A 21104-nucleotide genomic window follows, 5' to 3' on the forward strand; every position below is an offset into this window, starting at 1 on the left:
ACTAATGATGAAGTAATGATAATAAATAAAACAGCAAAAAAGGTTATCTTCCATTTAATTCCACTTAATTAATTTTGGTATCCATGACAGATACGTATTTCGACTACAATGTGCAGTCTTCATCAGTGTCATTCCCACTTAATTAATTAAGTGGAATTAAATGGAAGATAACCTTTTTGCTGTTTTATTTAGCATTCCGCTAACAACCCAATTTCATTACTTCATTATGATGGCTACCAAGCCTTTGGGGATTTTCCTTATTAGAGAGTTGTATAGATTTTTCTCCTTTAGCTTACTTAAATCTTTGGTTTTTATTAGTTAGGTAGGTTCCGATTCAACACATTGTAGTTTCATTTTTATACCTATGATCTTGACTTTTTTTACCTAGGGGATGAGTACTTAAGGGGGTTAGATTTTGATAAGTTCTTTAGTGGGAATGACACTGATGAAGACTGCACATTGTAGTCGAAATACGTATCTGTCATGGATACCAAAATTAATTAAGTGGAATTAAATGGAAGATAACCTTTTTTGCTGTTTTATTATTACTAATGAGTTAAAAAATTTATATTGCTGAAACGCTTTGTTCGATTAATTTGGTGTCTTGAGCAAAGTTGTAGATATTATTTTGGTAATAATGTTAAAAATATATACTGTAAAAAAATTCGTTTGTTTCAATGAAAAAAATATATTTCTTATTAAAAAATTAATTTCTCAAAAAGCACATTTTTGAAAATTTTCGTTTTAAGCCTCATTGAAGCTCATAATATATCAAGGCAAAGTTTGGTGATGGTAAACTCAAAGTTATGATTTTTTGAAAATTTCACGATTTTTACATTTACATTAAAAACACATGTTTTTCAACCGTGTATATTTTTTCAAGAATTGCATTTTAATTTTGCACAACTTTTTCGAAGACAACAATGCAATCAAGCAAGCCGTTTTTGCAATATAGATATGTTTATTTCATTAGTGTTTTTCTACACAGGCCCTATTGAAAAGTTAGGATTCATTACATCTGATACCATGAAAAGGTATCGTTACTAACAAAACTAAAAAATTCATTTGATGAATATTGAGCTAGAACTAAATAAAAGTGAAATGATGCTCAAACTAGCGATTAATTTTCTTTTTTTTTCATTGTCTTCAATTTTGCATAGTTGTATCAGTGATCTTAACGGTAATAAGTCAAATTCTCAACACTGTAGTAGTGAACACCAAAAACATCTGTCTGTACCTAATGTAGAAATTATACCTATCGATCTGATACTTAAATGAGTTTGAATGGTGAAAACAAGCAGTTGATCACAAAGATTGCTTTTTACCGCATACATCTTAAAAAGTTATCATTGGAAATAAGTGTAACACCATTTGGTTAAAAGGTAAGCATAACCTTCAGTTGTATTTCAATGAAATCATTTTTAAAGATTATTATTTTTAATTTTTTAATACAGGAAGCAACATGAGTGAACGAGCATGTTTTATCAGGTGCATTCGGCCGTTCGAGGAAGTCAAGTGCTCGAAAGAGCTTAGGAATATTTCGAATATTACCATCCAGAAATTAAAATCGATTGGATATTCTGAAGCATCAGGATTGAATACTGGTTTTCGCATTTGCACGTCCTGTCGTCTTCGTGTTGATAAACAAGCTCTTTTCATCTCAAACGAGGAACAGCATGTTGCCGGAAGCTCAAATATGCCAACTACAGTGATAGTATCTGTCGTACCGAGCTGTGAAAGCCTTACAACTGTACCATCAATGACATCAGTTACTTCAGTTCAATCGTACCAAGAATTTACTCAACCAGTCAACATCGAGATATTCAACCGAGGCATTGCAGGAATCCAGGTATCACCGATAGACGTGGGAAAACTCAACTACATCCACTACCCCGAAAAGAAGCACCGTGAAATCAACGAAGGTATTAGAAAGAATCTTTTCAACTTCGAGCCTGAGGCTGACGAAGTGAATGAACTCAAAGAAGTTTAAGAAAACATGAAGGAAAAGTTTTCCAATGCATCCACTGCAAGAAGTGAAAAATTATTAATTTTATCGTTATTGCCTTATTCATGGTCAACACAAAAAGTTATCGATCAATTTAATGCTAGTAGATGTATTGCAACAGAGGCTAAGTTGATAAAGGAAGGTCATTCGTCAAAAACCGCAAAATATGGCACAGCCTTAAGTGATGAAACAAAATTGGCAGTCATAATTTTTTTTTTTGAAGATGATGATATAAGCCGGGCAATGCCTGGTCAAAAAAATTATGTGTCTGCGCAGAAAGAAGGAAAACGACAAGCCATTCAAAAAAGATTACTAATGATGACTTTGAGAGAAGCTTATAAACGATTCAATGAAATTCACTGCAATGTAAAAATTGGATTCTCTTCATTTGCAAAACTCCGCCCTAAGCAATGTAAACTTTTAACCAGCTCTGGAACCCACAATGTTTGCGTGTGCACAACGCATGAAAACATCAATCTAATTTTACACAGTTTGAAAAAACTTAACCATTTAAATGATGTAAAAACGTTCACTGACAGCCTACTTTGTGAAAACAAGACAACATATTGCTATCTACGGTGTTGTGAAGATTGTCCAGACTCTTCCGCATTAGAAAACATTTTATAAAAACAATTAGAGGAAAAATGCATTGATCAGCTTTCATTTGAACAGTGGGTTACCACGGATAGATGTGATTTAGAAACTATTGTAAAGCCTGCAGACGAGTTTGTTTCATTTTTCTGCTTGAAATTGACAAGTTTGATACCACATGATTTCATAAAAACACAGCAATCTAATTTTTTGAAAACTACACGAAATAATTTGCAAGAAGGTGAATTTTTAGTTACTTGCGATTTTTCCGAAAACTACAGCTTTGTGTTACAGGATGAAGTTCAGTCTCATCACTGGAATGTCCAACAAGCTACCATTCATCCATTTGATATATATTTTAGAGAAAATATGCAAGTTAAACATTTAAATTTTATTATAATTTCTGAAGAGTTAAGGCATCACTCAGTGGCTGTTAACTTATTTATTTCTAAAATGATAAGTTTTTTACGCATTAACCAAAGTAGAAAATTTCAACAAGATTTATTTTATGTCCGATGGAGCCGCGTCACAGTACAAGAACTGGAAAAATTTTGCTAGCCTTTGTAAATTTAAATCAAAGTATGGAATTGAAGCCGAATGGCATTTCTTTGCAACATCACATGGGAAAGGTCCTTGTGACGCTATTGGAGGTACAATAAAACGTATGGCTACTAGAGCAAGTTTGGCCATAGAACGTGAACATCCAATAAAAAATGCAAGAGAGCTTTATAATTGGGCAAAAAATCGAAAAGAAGAAGAATTAACAAAATTATCATTTAGTTTTGCCACAACAGAGGAATACGAATGTATGGCTTCACACCTCAACGAGCAATATAATAATGCAAAAATAATTCAAGGAACTCAAAAGTTTCATTCTTTCATTCCTGTATCAGAAAATAAAATTAAAGCCAAACGATACTCAAACTGTAATGATAATGATGCCAAATTATTCGATGTATTTAAGAAGTGATGTAAATAAAAATAGAAAGTAAATGTATTACAATGAAAATAAATTATGTATCATTTGTCCATAAGGTTTTCGAATAAAAGAAAAGTAAAAAAGAGCAGATAAATGTATTTTGTGGATTTAAGTTGAGATTTTAAAATAAAAAAGTAGTCGGGATACGCTATTACAAATTGTAAGAGCGAACCCCGACTACTTTTCCGATAGGGCCTGTGTAGAAAAGCGCTTATAAAATAAACATTTTAATACATTGCAAAAACGGCTTGCTTGATTGCTATGGTGTCTTCGGAAAAGTTGTGCAAAATTAAAATGCAATTCTTGAAATAATATACACGGTTAAAAAAATGTGTTTTTAAAGAAAATGTAAAAATCGTGAAATATTCAAAAAACCATAACTTTTTTGTTTACCATCACCAAACTTTGCCAGTTAGTAGCAAACATTATGAGCTTCAATGAGGCTTAAAACGAAAATTTTCAAAAATGTACTTTTTGAGAAATTAACTTTTTTAATAATAAATATAATTTTTTTCGTTGATACTAACGAAATTTTTTACAGTGTATATTTTTTACACAATTGCCAAAATAATATCTACAACTTTGCTCTAGACCCCAAATCAATCGAACAAAGCGTTTCGCCAATATATATTTTTAAACTCATTAGTACTATTTTTACACAGGCCCTTTTCAAAAAGTAGTCGTAATTCAATATGAAAAACTGAGAGCACAAAATGGCGCCTTTAATAAAAAGGAACAACTGTGCAAAGTTTCAGCGTAATTGGAAATGATCGGTCAGGATCGATTTGCGAACCTTCGTGGAATGCCTCGGAAGGGGAATGTTTCCCCTACCCGGTGATGTTGATGGTTTGCCTTGGTGTCATATGGGTGTCGAGAAAAGAGCTTCCCAAGCAACACACATCCATCAAAATCAGTTGATTGTGACTTAAATAAGTTACATACAAGTAATCACAACTTTTCAGTAACAAGTGTGCTGCTAGGGTTAAGAAGATTTGTTTACAAAAAGCTTGTAAGGCCTTTTCACATGTTGTTCTTGACATGTTATTATCTGCTAATTTCATTGCTCATTGTGAAATAATCGTATTTTTCCTAAAGTCATCACTGAACGTTTACCCTGTTAGCTTGTCATACTTGCCTAATTTCACTTATGTTTTTTACTTACCATTCAATTCGAGACGTTAACCTGGCGAAACGGGTTAATCATTAAGGCATCCGAAAGAGAACTTGCGACACCCGATTTGACAGCCAAGTTAGAAAACCAGCGGAAAAGATAAAAACCCCCTCATCGTAACAGGTGGAGTTCATCAGTCAATCTTTGTGAAATGAAACAAGATTTTTTTTTTTCAAATGTAAATTGTTTTCACTGTTCATATATTTAATATAATAATAATCAATAATGTAATATTTATAATAAGTAATCATAGGTCAATAATCATAACATTATGTTGATAACTAATAATCAGAGAAACTAATCCCATCGATATAATCATAATCATGAATTACACAGACAAAAGAAACTCATTGTTCTTCGCATCATTGTTAATTTGTTGCTGATTTTTTTTATTTTACAATTTTCATCATCTTACTTGCTGTTGGTATATTTGCTGTTTGTTTTACTTTGCTTCTCGCATGTTGCTCATGTCGGCTCATTAGAGCGTTCTATAATATTATTATTCTCTCTCGTACTTGGGTCTCTTGCCCTTCATCCTTTTGTCAAATTTTCGATTTCCATCTCTTTCCCTTATCGTTTGCCTTTTGTTTTTCTATTTGTTTTTCCGGGAAATTTTCCAAAACATCTCCTCTCCTCTGTCAGAGTGCCTTTGTCTTGTGTACATGTTTACAAGTTATTGTTCTCCACGGAATCTCGCATTTTGCGTTAATTAACAATCAACCCGCTTTGCCGTCCGGCTTTTTCGCTGTTGCTGCTGCTGTTTTGGTTGTTTACTCCGAGCAAGGATTGCTACTAACCTTTGACTCATTGGGGGATTACCGAAAGGCCTCGTCTTTTACTTTATTTTTTTTTTGTTTCGATTTCGCTCCCAGAAGACCCAGAAAAAAATATGATTGATTAGTTGCTTGCTCTCGGTATGCGCTCGTAGTTGAAAGGGGAGTGGGAGGGGGCTGTGGGAGGGGCGAGGGGAGCATGACAAATTTCTATAACCTATCGACAACGACGACAATGGAAACGCAAAAGAAAAACAAACACGATCGAAACGCATCTCTCCAGAGCACCCCTAGCTAAATTATGATTATGAACAAAATTTGTTTCCATTCTTTAAACTTTCTAATCTTACTAGATTTTATCGATATTTTTCTTCATTTTTTTTTTCCTAAAACAGAAAAGTAAACAGACACTTTTGGTTTTGCTTGTCAAAAACTTCAACAACTTTTTTTTTGTCATTAATTTTATTGTTTTCATTTAATAGATTTATTTCATTTTATCAGCGGCTGTTTTCCCGAAAAAATAATTGCAGTTTTTTTGTTTGTATATTGCTTGTCGAAAATGTTCTCATTGTTTTTCTTTTATCGGTTTTCGATTCTTGGTTTTGGATGATGCGCGTGGGCTTTGATTTTGTTTGTTTGTTTTGGTCGAAATGATCGCGGTTTGGTGAAGGTTGTCCAAAGTTCAAAACTGTTCGCTTGCCCTCCCTACAGCAGCGGATGAGATCAAACGTTTTTATTTGTTTTGAAAATGGAGGGAAAGCTTTGCCAGGTGAAATTGGGACAACCGTCCCACCCGGTCAGCTATTTTTACGAGTGTTTGTTTGTTTACCTGTGATGCTATTTGAAGAAACAGACTGTTCCAAATAATTGGAGATCATTCAGTTAACTTTCCAACAGTTGGACATAATTACTTACAATGAAACCTATTATGGGTGTAGAAAAAACTTAAGGTAAAATGAAGATCAGCTTAACATCCTACCTTACTCTTAGCATGTTCCAACGTTTTTTTTTTGTATTGAGTGGATTCTAAAAGTTTAAGGTTAAATGTTTTGGTCGGTATCGGTTGTTTGTGTCACAGAAACGGAAATTTCCTTGTCAAATCAAAATCGATGTTTCGCTTAACTCTTCTGACTTTGCTCACAAACCGCTCTCGAGCATATCTTCCATTGTTACGGTCCTTAACTCCACATTTGCTTGTCGCCTAATATTACTGCTTTACAATACAATCCATAATCATAATATTTACAATGAAATGTACAAAACTCCCTATTGGTTATGGTCAAAAATGTACATAATATTACAAATGGGTATCTTCAGTTTCCTCGTTAGTAGCTGTGGTTTGCCTATTTCTACATAGGATAGTCCCGCCATTACAGTTGTCTGACAGCTGGTGTCAAGCGTAGTTGGCTGTGTTATTTTTCGTTTTCTTTTGTTTGGTTTTGGTCAAATATCAAAACAACAAAACGCACACACCTACAAAACACTCGTCTCGTCCCGTCAATCAGTCAATCAACGCGAGATCAAGCGTGTGGTTTTTGGTGAGTGTGCGTGATCAACATGATCCGTTGCAAACAAACAATGGGATCGCTTTTGCAAACGGTTCGCTTCTGTGGAGCACCGGTGTCGCCAACACTGCCGTATGCAATGTGAAATGTAATTTGATTTTTCCTTTTTTTTTCTACCGTTTTTATTTGTGTTTGTTTTGTTTTGGTTGAAACCTGCAGTCAAGTCTTCAAAAAAACACAAAGCACGCTTCGCATGATTGGCGACACACAGTGTCAAACTGGACCGTTCGTTGGCAACAACTGTGCAACAGTGCTGCCAGTGTTGACTTTGATACAATCGTGACAATAGAGTGTTCGGATTCGGGCGATCATGTTTATGTAAATAAAGTAATCCCACTTGTGATTGGTTGTTCGGTTCCGATTTGTTTTGCTTTGACTCGCTCCAGCTGCTAAATCAGTAGTTACCTAACCCTTACTGTTCCACGCTTGCTCGATATAATTTGTGATTCATTCCATTCTTTAAACGTACGACTTGCGTTAAGATTGTAAATATATAAATAGACATTTAGTAATTTGTTTGTTTTTTTCCTTCTGTTTTGCTCAATAAATATTCTTGGGCTTCTTGTGGTTCACTTTGTGTGGTTTACCTTATCCATTTACTCTCGTGGTTCAAGACATCATCTCTCATTCTCTCCCGGTTCGTCTTGCAATGGCCAAGTTTAACCATGTATTAGAGCTCTACTGGTTTCGCTTGTTCCAATGGTTTAGCTTTTAATAAGTTTTCGATTTGTTTACTTTAATAATGTATATAATTTATAGAAAGAAACAGTTCCTCTACACACTTAAAGCAGTTGATTCCAAGGATGTAGTTCTTGTTTGTTTAGTGTAATAGTTGGGGGAAAAGTTGAGATAGCTGTCTCTTTCTTCGTCTTGCTTCGCCATTGCTAGGGTAAGAATAGGAGTTTTATTTGTGTTCCGTTTAGTTTTTTATCCGTTACTTAAAAATTTGATTCTCCATTGGTTTGCGTTTGTCTATGTTTGTTTGTTTGTTTGTTTGTTTGTTTGTTTGTGAGTTGATTTGATAATTCTATTTCGATGCTTTTTCGTCGAAAAAGGATATCGAAGGGAATTCTTTTGGAACGGAATTTACCAGAAAAGAAGCAGTAAAATGTGAATTTTGATTTCATTTAGTTAATGGAAAAAAATGCATAGTTTGGCAGTTTGTCAATACGATTTTTGAACAAATGTTGTTTGTCCTCTTCTTTTGCTTCGAACAAAATCAATCCAAAAAAACAAGACGAAGAGAATCACAGACAAACCTTACAGAAGCAAAACATTTACAAAAGAAATTAGTTAAAATGTACGGTTAAAGTATCTTGTTTCGTATTAATGTTAAAATAAAAAATAGACTATTTCACAGCCTGCATAGATACCTGAATATTTTATTTGTTTTTTTTTTCTGTTTTCTTCACATTTTGTTTTTCATGTTTTCATTAGTTACTTGTTATAATTCACACTTAGGTTTCTCTACTGTTTTATATATTTAGTAATTATTTTCGTTTTGCTTGATTCCTCTAGGTTGATTTGTTTTGTGTTGTGTTTCTTTGTGTTTTGTGATAGAAGAAAGAACACATCAATCGAGTCGACAAATCGGGGGCAAATGATAATCGTAGACGTACAGTGTAAACTTTAGTATAAAACGAGATCAATCGTTCGGCAATTCAACAAAACTATCAAATCAAAATGCGTTTGTTTGGGTTGATCGATTTGTGGTACTTGATAAAGGAAATAAAAAGATTGTTTACATTTACCGGGGGATGAAGCGGTCGGGCGGCAAAATAGGGCACACTTGATGTTATCGGAAGGAGGGCGCTTGGTGACATTCAGGGTTTGTTTACTTTGTACAATTGTCGGGTCTAATTCAAAACACAATCAAAAATCGCTTGCTTGGAAAAGAAGCGCAAACTGTTGGTTGACCATCGTGAAACGGTAGATGGTTGTTTGTTTACACTATGGTCTGCAAGATATGTTGCTTTCAAAATACACGATTTATGTTTTTACAATCTTTTTTTTTTCAGCAAAGCAGTGTGCTCATATAGATCAGTGCACGGTCCCTAACCTCACTTTTTGCTTCCTATCATTTTGTCTGTGAGTAAAAGAGATGGCAACGAATGGGAGCCAAAACAAACCACCCAAAACTGTCAAAATTTACGGGAGAGGGAAGAGTGCGGCAAATCTTCGTGCACTGATCTATAGAGGGGTGATTTCCTGTCGGCTCCTTTAATCCGAAGAAGAAGAAAAAAGGTTGCTAGCTGTCAGTCGACAACTGTCAACAAACGGACGATGGGAAACATTAAGTGTCACGCACACCAAGGCAGCTACTCTAGCGAATAATGTTACAACCAAAAGTTGAAGTTTTTTTGTTTTTTGTTTAACTCCGTTCATTTTAACATTTGTTTTTGTTTTAGCTAATAATTTTCTGCAGCTATCAGTCTTAAAAACACGGCTCTATTCTTCTTATGCACCAATATTAACCAATTTCCGCGTGGTTGCTTGCGTCAACCGACGCTGCTACTACTTTGTGTATGTTTGTCAGTGTGTTGCGTGTAGTTGTAATATGTATTAGTCGTTACCTAGCAGATATATAATGATAAATATTCAATGCTTAGTGTACTCGGCCCTTACACGATTAAGTTCAATAGGTTCCTACTAACACCAACACAAACACGAGTAAAAAGACGTTTGCTCTTTTGCTTCCAATACCAATAAACAAAAACGGCCAGCACTGCGAATGTGTGTTTGTCAATGCTTGTGTACACGGACAACTTACCACTCGATGCGCCGTTTTCCCAATTCAATCGTTATCTTCAGCTAGCCTAGCTACCAAAAAACGGATGTTAACAACAAGTCAAACTTAATCGCAGTTCGATCACTGTTTGGCGTTAAACTAAATGTCAATCAAACGAGAAACGGAGGGGAATCATGATTATCTGACGTTTCACTACCACCATCACCACCTCTACGCTGTGGCTGACAGACGTGTGACAGGTGGCGTCGTAGTAAGCGGTGAGAAGATGCTTGCAGACTGGGAACGCCTCTGCTGGGGGAAGACACGGGCTGCTTTTTTTTTTTTGATAGTCTCGCTCGGAAATATTCACTCTCACAACCTCAAAGTACGTAACTGCGTTTGTGTTTGTGTGATCACTGAAGGGATAAAATGTCTATTGTGGTTTACGTTGTGCAGAGCCGCGGGGGATGATCTCTTCATGGAGGAACCTTGCCGTTTATGTAGTTTGTTTGTTTTCGTAGTTCGATTCTATGATTGTTCTCTCAATTGATTAGTAAAGTTCCTTTATCGATTTTAGTTGTGTTAGTGCAAAATCAGTAAAAAATCTCTGAATAAAACTTACGAGCATTCGGTAGTTTTGTTGGTTTCGTTATGTTTCGCTGCTATGTTTGATTACTATTTTTTTTTTTTATTTCTCGGGTTTTGTTGCTTTTTTATGTTCGGTGTAAAATCCCAAAATGTTTTGAATCACTTTTTCGTAGTCGTTTTGTTTGCTTTTTGTATGATTTCTTTTTGCTGATTCGTAGTAAAATAAACCACTTTGATTTGAGTAATAAATCGCTTAACAATCACGTTTTATTTACTATTAATTGTATTTTGAATTTAATCCTGAGATTTTTTGCTTTTTCCATCGTTGAAGAAAATAAACACTGTCGAAAATAACTGTCCTCTCGCTTAAATGATGCTTAGTGAAAAAAAAAACCAGCTGTTGTAGTTTGCTTTACAAAAATAACATTCACTTATTACATGGATCCGCCACTTCGACTTACTCTCAACTATTGACTTAAATAATTGATGAAAAGCTATGAAATTGCTACTGACACTGCTCTCGACCTGCGATACGATCGGTTCACTTATCGTTAATTGATGCTCATTAATTGGATACAGTTATCAACTATTTTTGCTACTATTTCAGTGTATTCATTCCGGATTCCACTTGTTGCGTCTTTGAGCCACCGCTCATCGTTTCTGTGCATTTTTGCCTGCAGTGTTTTATTGTAGTCCATACTTAAACATGTTTTGATTATTTTCTTACAAAAACGAGAACGAAAACAAACATTTCCCTGATATTGTTTGCTGACAAAAACCCAAGTTATCATTTCTGTTTTGTTTTGTTCATTTGAGAGATCTACAAATCACAATAGTTTAGATTTCCCGCGTCCGTCAACTTTTTTTTTTTTCTCTTTGTCCTCACGCCTTACAGACCACACTGAGCTCGCTGACTCGCTTATCTTGTTTTTCATGAGTGAGAGAGAGTTCCTGCTGCTTTCTGCCTCCCTGACGCCTGACGTCTTGCATTATTTCAATAGGGTTATTTTTTTTTTGATTGATGTTTTTCGATAAAATAGTACTACTACACAACTATTATAACCACAATAATATATGTATATAGTTATGTTACGCATTTAATTTCCTTCTCGCTCACTCGCTCGGTCGCTTGCATCACACCTACTAAAAGAAAATATGACAACTGCTTTCTCAGTTCGTTCCTCCCTCAGACTGTTCACTTAAATCCTAGTATTATTAAAAAGTGTACTAACACATAGCAACTAAAAGTTACTTGCATATGTGTGAGTGTGTGTGTGTGTGTGTGTATTTTTTTTTCTTTTTATGTGTGTGTGTTTGCTTATGAGTTGATTATGACCACCCTTCTTTGTTGTTTTATTTTTTTTCTTTTCCTCTTCAACTTTACTCTTAAATGTCGCAGAAAACTTCCGACTGGTTGCGGAATTTGTATTCCATTACTTTTTAATCACATTCAGCTTTTCTTCTTATTCGTTATATCTACAGTGTTTTGTTTTATCCTTTGTTTATATTTTTTGTTAAATTTTGTTTTTTTTTTTCTTAAGAAATTGAAAACGATAAATTACCAAAGTATAAAAAAATACTTAGACAAGAGCACATGGTGGGATCAAATCAATTGGATAAGATTTACAAGAAATAGATTTTAACTAAATTATTGTGTATGCTTTATCTTCAATGTCTGCAAAATGGGATAATCTATGCTGCAATATTTACACAAGAAATACGTGAGAATCGAAAACCAAATGGGAGGGGGCAAACCCGAATCCAAGCGAACTGATTGCGGAATGGTAGCTGAAGCGGGATCGGCGATCTGATCTGGAATGGAATATCTATCCCATGAAGGAAAAGCCATGGAGGTTCAACCCACTGCAGGACAAGTTGACTTTTTTTTAAACTATCGGTTTATCAACATTGGTTTCCTCTTTCATTTGCGATTTACGTTGGGTTTTGGAGATCAATTAGTCGTTACATAGGAGCCTCAGATAATGCACGGTATATCTAAACCGGAGCCGGCGAGTTTGATTCCCAATCGTGTCTAGAAAATCTTTTGGTCTGGATATTTATTTGACTTCCCTGGACATAGAGTAAACTGTAAATTAACAACTTTGGAAGTGCTTCAAATAACATTATGTTAGAGTAGGCATCTAAGCTCATGTAGGAGCGCCAATACCAATAAAGGAAGAAGTAGGACTTGATCGTGGCTTCGTGTTTGTAATGTCGTTGTATGCTTTTTTTAAATTTTGATTAAGTAGAATCAGGATTTATTCAAATCGAATATCTGATGACTCTTCTAAAAGTTCTTCAAATCTGGCACCACTGGAAATTTTATTTTGAATCGGATATAGAGTATTTGACTTCTCCTTTGCGCACACTACTATGAATGAGACAAATCAGGTATAGAGAAAACAATTAACCATTCATCTATCATGCTAAAATATGAAAGCAGCTAGATAGTGGAAATCAGAGGAAAATACATTTTAAAAAGTCATTGTCTATTTCTCGCGAATAAAGGCCCACACATGCAAATTAACGACACCATAAGGTAGTTTCACTCGTTGGACTAAACCCATCGTCCACTTAGTGAAAGACTTTCGTTAGTTGTGCTGACCTGTTAGAGCTGAAAATTGGTTGAGGGATACACCATCGTCAAAATCGTTTAGCAACTATCCTAATTGTAGATTCATGATCCCCTCACAAAGGAATCAGCCCTACCAGAAATGACGTTGGACTTCGATTTAGGTGGGCAACAGCCCAACTAACGGGAGTCCAACTAAAACGTAGCTCACTGCGGGAAGGAAGAACGATCTTTTGAACCAATCTCGCGTCACTTTTCATGCAAGGGAAATGGCTCTAATGTTGGCCTATGGATCCAAGCTTGGGCCCATCGTTAAACATTTGCTATTTATCAGATGAACGCGTCATTGGGACGGTACTAATGGATATTTTTGGTCGCTATTGAAAATTTAGTCGATTGCTGTCAAATTTATGTATGGGCCCAAATTAAAGGCATTTAGGCCGACATTACATCCATTTCTCCTAGATTCTCTTCATCAACTCTCGCTTTCGTAAATAACTCGGCTACAAAAAACTCTTCCTGTCGTCTCTGTCACGGCCATGGCAAATTTCCAAATCGGAGCCATTTGCCATTTGCCATTCAACCATACTGTCAATTCAGAGTAAAATTAATCTTTATATGGCTTATCTGATCTTAGCGTGTAGATAAGTATAAATCATATTCTCTGCAAATCACGCATCTTTAAGAAGCCAATTTGCATTTCATTCCGTGACAGTCAGCATTGCCAGCAATTTTCGAACTTGATACCGATAAACCGATAACGTTTATCAGAAAACAATTTTTTGAGATTTTATCCGATTAACGCTAAAAAAAATTCAATATAAAACATAAGTATTGCCTGCCCACTGTCAGAGGAAACTATTGTAAAAGACTTGTATCTTTTTGAATATCTAAAAATTGTTGTTGCTCCAAAAATTATTTATCTTATGCTTGACACTCTTTCGACATGGCCTTGGGTGCCTGGCCCCCTCCAGAATGATCAAAGCCACCTCCAGAATTTTTGAAGATTTATGTAATTTAAATTGTCGGCATTAGAATCTCCGAAAAAATCTGGAGGGATCCTGGATCATTCTGGAGAGGGCGAGGCATCCTTGGCATCCCCATTAGCAACAACAATGTCTTTCGACTACGAAATAATCGACTTTCGGCCACGAAAGAATCAACAACCAGCCGATTACTCATCCTGGTAAGTTCTGGGTGGGTCCAAATGATCAAATGTTTAACTTCCTGAAGTTTATTCAACCTTTCCTTGGGAGTTTCTTCCAATTTTACCCATGTAAATGTCTTCCCTTGGAAGCTTCAGTTTTTTTTTCAACTTCCGTGGAATTTCAGGAATGATTCCAGAATTTCCACCAGTAAATTCACTAGCTTTAGGACATCTGCAGAAACTTTTAAAAAGTTCTGCAACTTCAGAAAAGTCTAGGCTTTTGGGTTAGTTCCGATAAATCAAAGCCAGTTTCATTAACTTCTGTTGAAATGCGAGAAGCCGGGAAATTTAGGAAAGTCCAGAGAACTGCAGTGAACTTAGAAAATATCAGAAATATTTTGGAAACTTCACAAGTCCACAGAATTTGAGGAAAATTTAAAGGCTTGACAGTGCCATTTGTTTCAGGAGAATTGAGAGAACTGCTGATATTTTAGAGGAGTTCCGAAAAACTCGCGGAATTTCTTAAAACCCCCAAAAAAATCCGGGAGGTTCATTAAATTTTTGGAAACAAAAACTTTAAAAAAATGAGAACATTTTAAGGAAAGTTCCTTGCTATTTGATAGCAGCTTCCAAAACTTCTATAATAAAAAAAATGCGGGAAGTTCTGAGAACTTCAACGCTGATGTTTCATTAATTTCAAGAAAATTAGGAAAATAGCATGAACTTTCAAGAATTCATAAGGGATGTTTTTTTAATATCAGAAAAAAATGCTGGATCATTGGAACATGTATGGAAGTTCAGGGAATATTGTGCTAACATCCCCCAGAAATCTATTTCGCCGGATTTCCCCCCCAACATCTCCATGAAGTATATTCCATCTTCACCAGGAAGTTCAATTTAACTTCTACCGGATGTATCTATATGTTCCATTTGTTTCAATAAATTGTATTATCTTCAGGAAAATAGCATGAACTTCCAAGGAGCTCTGAGAAATTATGGGATATTCACAAGTGCATTTTAGGAATGTTCCGATAACTTCAGGGCCATTGCGAGGTCTTGAGGAATGTTTCCTGAATATCAGAAAAAATGCTGGATCATTGGAACATGTAAAGGACTTCAGGAAATATTATGGTAACATCCCCCAAAAATTCTCCGGAATTTTTCCCCAACTTCTCCTTGAAGTTCCTTTCGACTGTTCCGTAAGCCCTATGGCTTCCAACTTTCTGCAGAAGTTTCTTCCAATATAGGTTAGGAATTTTCTTCCAGCTTCTCCAGAAAGTTCAATTTAACTTCTACCGGATGTGTCCATCGAATTCTCGCAGAAGTTTCTTTTCTCTTCCTCTGGATGTTTCTCCATAAGCCGTTCTGCAGTTTTTTTTTTCAATTCTATTGAAAGGTTCTTCCGAGCTTCCTTTGGCTTCCCCTGGAAATGGCTACTCCTGGAATTCACTTCCGATTTCCGTAAGTTTTCCGGCTGCCTCTGGATGTGTCATCCGAGTTTTTCCGAAAGTTGTTTTAAATTTTCGGCACAAGCTTCTCAACATTTGTCTTGGAATTCTACCAGTTGTCCCAGTGATCAGAACTTTCCTCAAACTTCCTCCAGAAGAGTTTCTTTATTCGTTCTTTGGATATTTGTTCGGTTTCCTTCAGAAGATAATTCAAACATTCCCCGAAAATTTCTTCTAATTGATCCTGGAGAGTAAATTTGCCGTTTTTAGTCCAAAATATTGTGTTTTTCGTCTTCAAAAATGCCGAAAAGCTTGGAAACAATCTGACATAGCTGGTGGTAGTTGCTGAAATATTTCAATCAATATAGTACGAAAGCTTTCATGGGAAACTAACATCATTGGAAGTCACCGCAATGATGAGAATGGATTGAATGAGGTTGGAATATGATTCAATTTAATTTGAGCAATGTTAAAGCCTCGTCAAATAAAAACATCTCTGCCTGCAGGGCATTTATTTTCTCTGCCTACTGCTGGGAAATGTTACAAGCTTAGTTTTGATAATTAGTTTCGATCACTGCTAGTTGAATTCAGGACTTCTCGGGGAAGGCAAGTATGTACCCCGTTAGAATTCAGTTGAAATCCAAGCACCACCCCATGGAAAATTCTTCCTGTTCCTTGAGCATTCCCAACTTACAAATCTTCATCCGTATAAAAGTAGACGAAAGCATACTCGTTATAAGTTTTTTTAGCAAGCAAATGAGCAATCAGACTCCAACCAGCAGTTGAAGAGCTTGATCCTTATTGCATTCTTTGCTGCAGGGCTGGAATCAAGACTATGCTCAGCACGGAACGATGCCAAAGTTCACCCAAGTCAAGCTGAACTGCATCCAGAAAGTGATAGTCGGTAATGGCAAGGGCATAGTTCCGCGTATGTCTTTGCGTCTTCCATCGCTACCATCGCACTCAAAATCAGAACAAGAAGGATTCGCTTGCAAACCCCCTTCAAATTCGAGCTGCGAGCCGAAGTGGTTTAAACTTTCTGTATAATAAGATTATGATTCATGATTTATGCAGCGAAATATAAATCAACCGTTTCCGCAGACTCCGGCAACAGGCGGGTCGACTCGATTTGATTTGGAGTGAGTGAGTGCGAGAGCGAACGAATAGGAGAAAACAGAAAATCATTCAATAATCATAATTCGGTCTTTTCATCATTCAGTCAAAAAAGAAGAACGGGGAGGCATCGTTGAGCGACGACTTCTGGACTTCTGACGAACTCGTCGGAACTTTTTTCCACGTCATTGATTCCGCTTTATTGCCAGCAGATGTGAATCGTTTGATTCGTTCGGGGTTCTGCAATGTGCCCGATTTTATTTCCACCATCCCTCTCCGGGTTGAAATTGAAAAACAACAGCATTCCTCAAGGTTCACTGAGGAAAATTTTAATAACAGTTGATCAATTTCCTCCCGGAAGAAAAAACTTTTAGGCGCTCTGGTTTGTATGTTTTGCTTAAGCAATCATTTCCCTGGGCTGGATAATGTTTTCGAGAGCAATTCGGACAGACTTGAAATGCTCCGATCTCAAATTGCGTTACGAAATTACACAACTTCGAAGGAATATCAACAAGGAATATCTTGAAGCTCTCCCCGCCAGCAAAGAGGCTATTACTGTAATGACTAAATGGGAAATAGGGGAAATGGCTCTATTGTTGTGCACGGATCTGAAGATTGGGGCAATTCGTCATATGGATATTTTTCGATGCTAGTGAAACATAATCAAACAATACATTCCTTCGAAATATTACAGACACTTAGGCCGACATTAGGGACAATGACCTTACCCGAAAACATTATCTTCACCCTGTTTCTCAACCCAAACGGTGGTCCATTGACCGCATCCCGGGAAAAGGATCGAAAACTTTTCCGAAAAAAAAACACCCAACGACGGACCGGAAGAAGAGGAAACCAATTTCATTGCAGTCATCAATTAAAAGCGGGAAAGTGGTGACTTGCTAAACTTTTCGGGACATTTTTTTTCCGTTCTCCATCGCGGGTGTCCTTCGGAAACTTGACCGCAGATTTTTTGTTTGTTTTTTTGTTGTTTTGCGAGAACCAAATATTTCCAATTTCAATTTACTCGCCTTTTTGTTGTCCTGACAGAAAGCTCCTTCCATTTCTTCTCCTTTCCTTCGTATTCATTTTCCACGCCTAACTTCTCAATTAATTAAAAGCCGCATTGGTGTTTCCCTGTTTTCCTACTTCAACTTCCATCAGAAATGAAAATAAAAAGTTTCCTTTCTTCCTTCATCACAACACTTTTTAATTTGTTTTCCGATTTATCTCCCACTTTAAAACTTACTCTCGTTATTTTTTTTCTCTTACGATTAAAACAAACATCCTCTCGCTACCACTCGCTATATCTCTCTCACTCTCGCTTTTTTCACGCGCTCTATCTCTCTCTCTCTCTCTCACAATAAAGCACTTAATTTTTTGGTTTTCTCAAATCGATGTTCCTTTCTCTTTCTCTCTTCATCCGTCGCAGATGCTCTCGCTCCGACTCTCTCTCTCTCTCTCTCTCTCTCTCTCTCTCTCGCTCTCTCTTTCTAGTTCAGGTTGTACTGCATGTTGAGGTCCAGCAGCTGCGATACGTCGGCCGTGGTGAACTCCAGGTGCGATCCGCTGGACGACGAAGCCGTTTCCAGACCGTCAAACCGGATGTCGTTCAGATCCTCGGGAACCATGTCGAAATTCATCTGCACCATCTGGTGGTTGCTGATGTGCGACTGCTGACTGAGGGCGATCGCCGGACTGCTGATGAGTCCGTTGGTGCCACAATGGCTCAGAACCATCCCGGTGCAGTTGGACGTCGTCGTGATGCTGTTGATGCTGGAGTTGGCGCAGCTACTCGCTATCAGAGCGGCCTGCGTCGACGAAGATTGGCAGTTGGACGAAATGTTATTGAGCGGGTGGGATTGCTGCATTAGGCGGCTGTCGGAAAGCGGATTAACCGAGTTGAGCGAGTTCAGGCCGTTGAGGGTTAAATCGAGCGAGGACAGTAGCAACGTGTGTGACTGACAACTACTGGAGAGTTCACTAAAGCTTGCTAGGGTGGGGTTACCGTTGGCTCCGCTGCTCGGTGGGGTGATCGTAAACATGCCATTCACATACGTGGCAACGTCATTCATCGAGCTTACGCTCACTGGGCTTGGACTGGTAACCTGTTCGCTATGACTGCCACCGTAAGGATTCTCGTCCCTCATATTCATGGTAAGACATGGATCGTCGATCGGAAACCTATCGTCCTCCTCATAATACGTTTCCCGCTTAATGTCAACATTCATTTGACTTCCCCCGTTCACCAATCCGTTCTGGTCCATTGCGTCCATCGTCCCATTCGTATACATATACCCCTTCGAGTCCACGTTGTTGTTCAAAATCATCGTCTTGTTATCCTCGTCCGTATCGAACAAACCCTGCGTTCCGAATCCCCGGCTGCACTCGTCCGTCGAAAAATCCTCCAAACTCGATACAAAAAGATTATTTTCCGTTTCCTGGTTCATTCCGTTCGGGAAGGTCGGCACCGGTGAGATCATAGACCGATCGTCGTAAAATGCTCCTTCCGGTGAGTTTGGTGACAAATGTTTTGGCGGCACCGGTGGACTGAAATACATCTCGTCCAAGTTATCGGTCATCCCCGCCCGGATCAGCGCCTTTTTGGACTTCAAGTTGCCACCACTACTGCTGTTGTTGTTGTTATTGCTGTCGTTCTTGCTGACCTTACCGTTGCTTCGCCGGGTCGGTCTGGACTTGCCGGACGATGACGACGAGGAGGACGAGGAGGACGTCGAGCTGCCGCAGCTATCTCGCGATGATGTGGACGATGCAGGCGAGGACGATGCTGACGAAGAACCGTTGCTACTACTGCTGCTACTGCTGTTGCTGTTGTTGTTGTTGCTCTTACTGTTGGCGGCCGTTCCCTTGACCTGTTTCTTCTTTGGACGGTATTTGTAGTTGGGGTACTCTTGGGTGTGCAGCTTCCGGAGCCGTTCCGCCTCATCGATGAAGGGCTGCCGTTCGGAGTCGGCGAGGTTCTTCCAGCGGGCGCCCAGGTTCTTGCTGATGACGGCATTGTGCATGTCCGGGGTGACCTCGCAGATCTTGCGCCGCTCGATCTGGCTCCACACCATGAACGGGTTCATCGGACGTTTGATGTGACCGGGGCTGTGCTTTTTCGTCTGCGAAGGGAGAAGAAACAGAGAAAGGGATGGAGTTAGATGAATGGATTTACTGCATACTGGGGACATGGTTGGGATTCAATTAATATAAACACTTTTTAATTAGACAATTATAATTAGTCTAAATACGACTGTAATATTTGAACTAATCTCTAACGGCCAGGTTTTGATAGAGCAATCGCAAGCCTGAAGTTAGCCGAGTTTTGCATTATGTTGAGAGGATTCTCTCTCTCACAAATCTTTAAACCTAACAGCCTTAGCAAGCACCACACGGGCAAAAATATTGTCAATACTCAAAAGTATTGACAATCATATTGATGCAAATATTGACGCCGAAATTCATGTTTCAATATATCCCCTGATTTTCCCCTTCTATTTGACAATAGCAGCAGATGGAGCCTGTTTTTTGGCATATTTTGTCAAGGTGGTTGCGATTTTACTCGGAATATGCCATCAGCTACAACAATGTTAGTGAGCAGTGTTCACTCGGCTGTCGACAGAAGCAGGCCACTCTCGATGTGTGTCACGCGATCGTCTGTTTACTCGGCAGCAACCATTGTGTGGCCCTCCTCATTGTTCTTCATCAGCAGTTTTTTCGGTCGATGCGTCGTCGACTGTGGAAAGCAACCGTTTCGTGATGAATGTGTGAGTGCTGACCACGTTTTGCGTCCATTGCTGCAATGGAAGTGCTCTGCTCCCTGTTGGCGATACTTCCATACAATGAAACCACTTGAAGTGGCTCTCGTTCTGATGCAGGAGGCTTATTGGATAGCGGAAGATAAAGTGTTTATTGTGTTGTACTCGGTTCTGTTAAGTGAATTCGATTGAGCCTTATCAAATAAATTAATAAACAACAATGTTAGTGAGGAGCAACTCTGTTTTGATGACCCTTCGAACACATTGTTGATAATATTTCACAGAAGCTCTCTTAAATGCACCTTCAGAGTGTGGGTCTGCAGTCCGGAAATTATGAATTTGGATAGAGATATTAATAGCACTTAGCTATCTATATCTATAAGATGGGTTAAATGAAAATTCAATTGTAATGAATGTAATCAAAGTAATGAACTAGTCACAAAAGAGCGATCCTTTCCTGCTGGTAAGTTTAGAGATCTGTAAGGGTAACTACCGATAAATTCAAAACCGTTCCATTAATGTCAGTAAAATTTCACAAGAAGTTTCGAGAATTTCTGAAAAACTCCAAATAGCTTAAGTAAATATTAGAAATTTGACGGAAACTTCACAATAGTGCATATAATTATTTTTGTTTATTTCAGTACAGTACCAAGAACTCAGATAACC

General features: G+C 37.7%; 1 protein-coding gene across 1 annotated transcript in view; it reads right to left on the bottom strand.

Annotated features, from left to right (window-relative positions):
• Positions 1 to 10597: 10597 nt before the first annotated feature.
• LOC135699877 (uncharacterized protein DDB_G0271670-like) overlaps positions 10598 to 21104 on the bottom strand; it is a 297136-nt gene continuing 286629 nt past the window's right edge. The window contains exon 2 of the mRNA XM_065220239.1: positions 10598 to 19802. Coding sequence (XP_065076311.1) covers positions 18171 to 19802 — 1632 coding nt within the window. The 3' untranslated portion in view covers positions 10598 to 18170. The remainder of the gene's footprint in view (positions 19803 to 21104) is intronic.

Source organism: Ochlerotatus camptorhynchus, unplaced genomic scaffold, assembly GCF_037179485.1.
Source record: "Ochlerotatus camptorhynchus isolate MF236.1 unplaced genomic scaffold, CSIRO-AGI_Acam_v1.1 ptg000122l, whole genome shotgun sequence".
NCBI classification, from domain to species: Eukaryota; Metazoa; Arthropoda; class Insecta; order Diptera; family Culicidae; genus Ochlerotatus; species Ochlerotatus camptorhynchus.